The sequence below is a fragment of the Olea europaea genome, chromosome 1 (assembly GCF_002742605.1).
Source record: "Olea europaea var. sylvestris chromosome 1, O_europaea_v1, whole genome shotgun sequence".
Lineage (NCBI taxonomy): Eukaryota > Viridiplantae > Streptophyta > Magnoliopsida > Lamiales > Oleaceae > Olea > Olea europaea.
In genome coordinates this window covers 27,339,528-27,343,103 of record NC_036237.1, presented here as the reverse complement: position 1 = coordinate 27,343,103, position 3,576 = coordinate 27,339,528, and the positions used below count along the sequence as shown (strand labels likewise).

Genomic DNA, 3,576 nt, shown 5'->3' with positions numbered 1-3,576 from the left:
TTAACAAATGTATCACTAATGCATTTCAAAGAAAGGTAGAAACTTCCTTTCCAAGGTCAATTCCTAATAGCCTACTTGATGAATCCTTCTAAACTAAGCCTCTATTTCGATACAATTTATAAATTAGTTTATAAATTTAAAGTCAAAGTCAAACATTAATTTTAACAACACATTCATAACTACTAATCGTTAATATCTACATATTTTGTGAAACCCCACTACTATTCCTATTATTATTCCAATTTACAAAACAATAGAAATTTGCCAAACGGAGGCTAAAATATGCAATACTCAAGGAGTAACTTACGGTATGAGAGAATAGCAAATATAGTCTATGTAAGGGTGAGCCCAAGCAGGATAAAGGCAGCAAAGACCGAAATGGCTGTCCATGGATTGTTGAAATATTCTCGCTTTAATGCTGCCATCCATGTATTCCTTATTCTGGCACAATGACGATCCACAGTGAAGAAAATATTAGAATAAGGAAACCGTTCAGAAATTATGATATCCTTGCCTAGCTCGTAGATTAGACGACAAACCATTTCATCGCTCCCCGAAAAGTTCGTAATGATGTGTGAACGTTGCAACACGTTTGCATCTTCAGGGGATTTGACGAGACAATGCATGAAGAATGCATAGTCCGTCACATATTTTTGAGGACTGCCTGTGAGGTAGTGCTCATATGCCATCAGATTTCGGAACAATGTTTCTGTTGAATCAGAAATTTTCCATTCTGGAATCTTCATAACTTTATTTTCGAATTCAATACGAAAAGAATTACGATATTCTGACCTTTGGAAGGAAATCCCTGCCTTCTCGAGCCCTACAGCTGGATTTGTTTTCGCAATGTTATGTGGATCTCCATCTCCAGATGCCACATTTGCAAATGAAGAACACAGGTTGTGATGTACAATACCAAGAAGATGGTGAGCACTACGAGGGACTTTAGGAGGTTCTTTCACTAGCCCTGCGAAAATGCTATTTTCTAGTAAAGGCCTTATTATTAGAGATTCGATGTCTTCATCATCGGTCTTGTTCATGTTGAGCAAAATATCAATGATGAAAAATGGAATCTGATTCTCAAATAGCATTAGATCATGAAACAATTGACTTCGCATATGTCCATTCTGGAAAATGGGGTCATCTCGATCCGCAGGTTCTTGTTGAAATCTGAGGAGAAATTCAACGATAAAACAACCATCCAGAATCAACATTTTCACGAACTCAGCATCATCAAAGTGGATGTCTTCAGCACAACATTCCCGGGCCATGTCTTTATGTTGTATTATTATGGTAACACATCTTTTTACACTTTCGTTTCTTCTTTGAAGAAACAGCCTTAGATACCTGAGTTTGTGTTGCTCCATGTTCTGCAAGTTAGGTTTCTCGCGGTGAAATGGGCCAATGGCTATTATTTCTGGATCGTAAGCCTCTGGCTTCATGCGGCGTAAACGATCACCAACTCTAAACATTGAGGGCTTTGAAGACGTCGAGGACAAGCCATCTAGCATCCCTTGAATTTCAACGGTGATATGGTCAGCTATTGTCTCAGACATTTTTTTTAACTGTTTGCGGAAAATCAGAAATAAATACCTCGAGTTACCAACGAATTAATCTATCCAAAACCTTCTAAAAACACTTAATTATGGATCAAAAATTTCAAATTTTCTGTCTGACTCATTACCTTTCTGATAATTTCTTGATCAACATAGAATAGCTAGTAAAATGTCAACTCTCTCCATGAATCTTCTCTTCTCCACACTTGAATATACACCCCAAATAGATTATTCTCTGCCGAGGCGGATGACTTTCAATGTGATTTCTTGATTAGTAGGCCAATGAGATATCTGAGATTGCCTAGCGATTGATTGCGAAGGAATCAAGAAAGTAAAGTGCAAATGGAGGGAGGAGAAAGACAACTTGTACTGGTAAATAAACTATTGTCCAGGCTGTAGCTTTCGGTGCAGTCCATCTCTTCTTACCTATAGCTTACTGTGGTAACTACAAGTTTACTTGCTAACAATTTCAGTACATTGGTGCACGCTAATTGCCTTGAAAATGCATTAGAAATATGCAAACTGTATAATCAAAAGTATTTATCTTACTTACTATATTAGTCTTTGTCTCGTGTGTTGCATGATTATTGTATTTATTATGTTATTATTAGTGTGGAATGTGTAGAATTTATCTTATCCAAAAATTGTCAATACTGGTGCAACTCTTTATCCATGGGATAATAATCATCGGAGTGCATGATGTTGAAACTCGAAAGTCAGAACAATAATTTGGTTTTAGCACGAGCACCACTATGAATGTTAATGTTAATTTATAAATGTTTTCACGATACATCTATACGATAACATTATTTCTCACGAACTTCCAAAGGTTTACCACCTTACCAATAGTAACAATGCTGTGGCATAATTTTCTACTCATCTTGAATGAAATGTACAATTAAATTCTTCAACGAAAACTATTTGGAGAAGTCAATTCATGGTAATGCAAGGATAATCATAGGTTTTTCCCTGTTGCGCGTGGTTTGGATCCTTAATTCTTTGCCCTATTGCGCATGGTTTGGATCCTTAATTTTTATTCCTAAAGTTTCATATGATCCTAAATGAATTTGAGGAAATTGTGGAACCCAACATCACTCGTTTTTACAAGCACTTCTAAGCTACATAGATAGTGAGGTAAAAAAAAAGGTCGGACATGGTGATTTAAAGCTACTAATAATTTTTATTTTTTTAAAATGTCAATACGAGAGAAAGACCCAATCAAATCAAAATTCAAAATATTCAATGAATATTATTTTGGTTAAAATCGGAAATTAACACTTGAAAATGAAAAAACTAAAAAAAAAAAAATTGCATTTTATCTAGCTTTTGAGAGTTGTAATCTATGTGCTATTTGATTATAATCTATGTTATGTTATATTCATAAAATAGAAGTTGCAATTTATGTTATTAGAATTTTTTAGCATGGGCCGTATGGCTATGAATCATTTGAGATATCTATTAACTTTGAGTAATTTTTTTGGTATTTTACATTATATTGTATGATATTTGATTTTATTTTATATATAATTATTTGTTAAAATTAGTGACGAAGAGAGATAAAGGCCGATGGGGTCAGTGAGGAATTTGATATATTCATATTTGTAAAAGAAACTCCGTGCATTATCACATCAACTGTAGTATTTCTTCATTTTCATACATTACTTCACTTCATCTAATTCAACTGATAAAGAAAAAAATTTAATGATTTAACAAATTAAACAACAAAAAAATTACATGCAAAAATAAAAAGAAACAAAAAAAAGTTATTATACACTTTTAAAATTAAATTGAAATAATTAAAAGTAAAAATAAATATTATTTAGCTAAAATTGAAAAAAATTGTAAAATAAAAAGATTTTAAAAAATTTTAAATTGAAAGAAATTATTTATAATATGAAGAAAAAAGAAATTTTTAATTTTTTTTTGTTTTTATAATAAAACTTAATTTTTATTAAATTTTAACTAAACAATATTTATATATTTTTAATTTAATTTTTATAAATTTAATTATTTTTTTATT

At 32.0% G+C, this 3,576-nt stretch overlaps 1 protein-coding gene across 1 annotated transcript; it reads right to left on the bottom strand.

Moving 5' to 3' along the window:
- Positions 1–303: 303 nt before the first annotated feature.
- LOC111406667 (UPF0481 protein At3g47200-like) lies at positions 304–1,969 on the bottom strand. The gene is made up of 3 exons (XM_023036056.1): positions 1,685–1,969; positions 540–1,565; positions 304–441 (listed from the first exon to the last, which is right to left on the bottom strand). The coding sequence occupies exons 2-3, from the start codon at positions 1,554–1,556 to the stop codon at positions 304–306; spliced, it is 1,155 nt and encodes a 384-aa protein (XP_022891824.1). The 5' UTR covers positions 1,557–1,565; positions 1,685–1,969.
- Between the last annotated feature and the right edge of the window lie 1,607 nt (positions 1,970–3,576).

What these genes read in the sequence shown, in the direction of transcription:
- LOC111406667 (XM_023036056.1), bottom strand. Translation starts at nt 1,556, where the DNA reads ATGTCTGAGACAATAGCTGACCATATCACCGTTGAAATTCAAGGGATG. An exon ending in TTTCGGGGAGCGATGAAATG is followed by an intron (nt 442 to 539) that starts GTTTGTCGTCTA and finishes TCATTGTGCCAG; the next exon opens with AATAAGGAATACATGGATGG.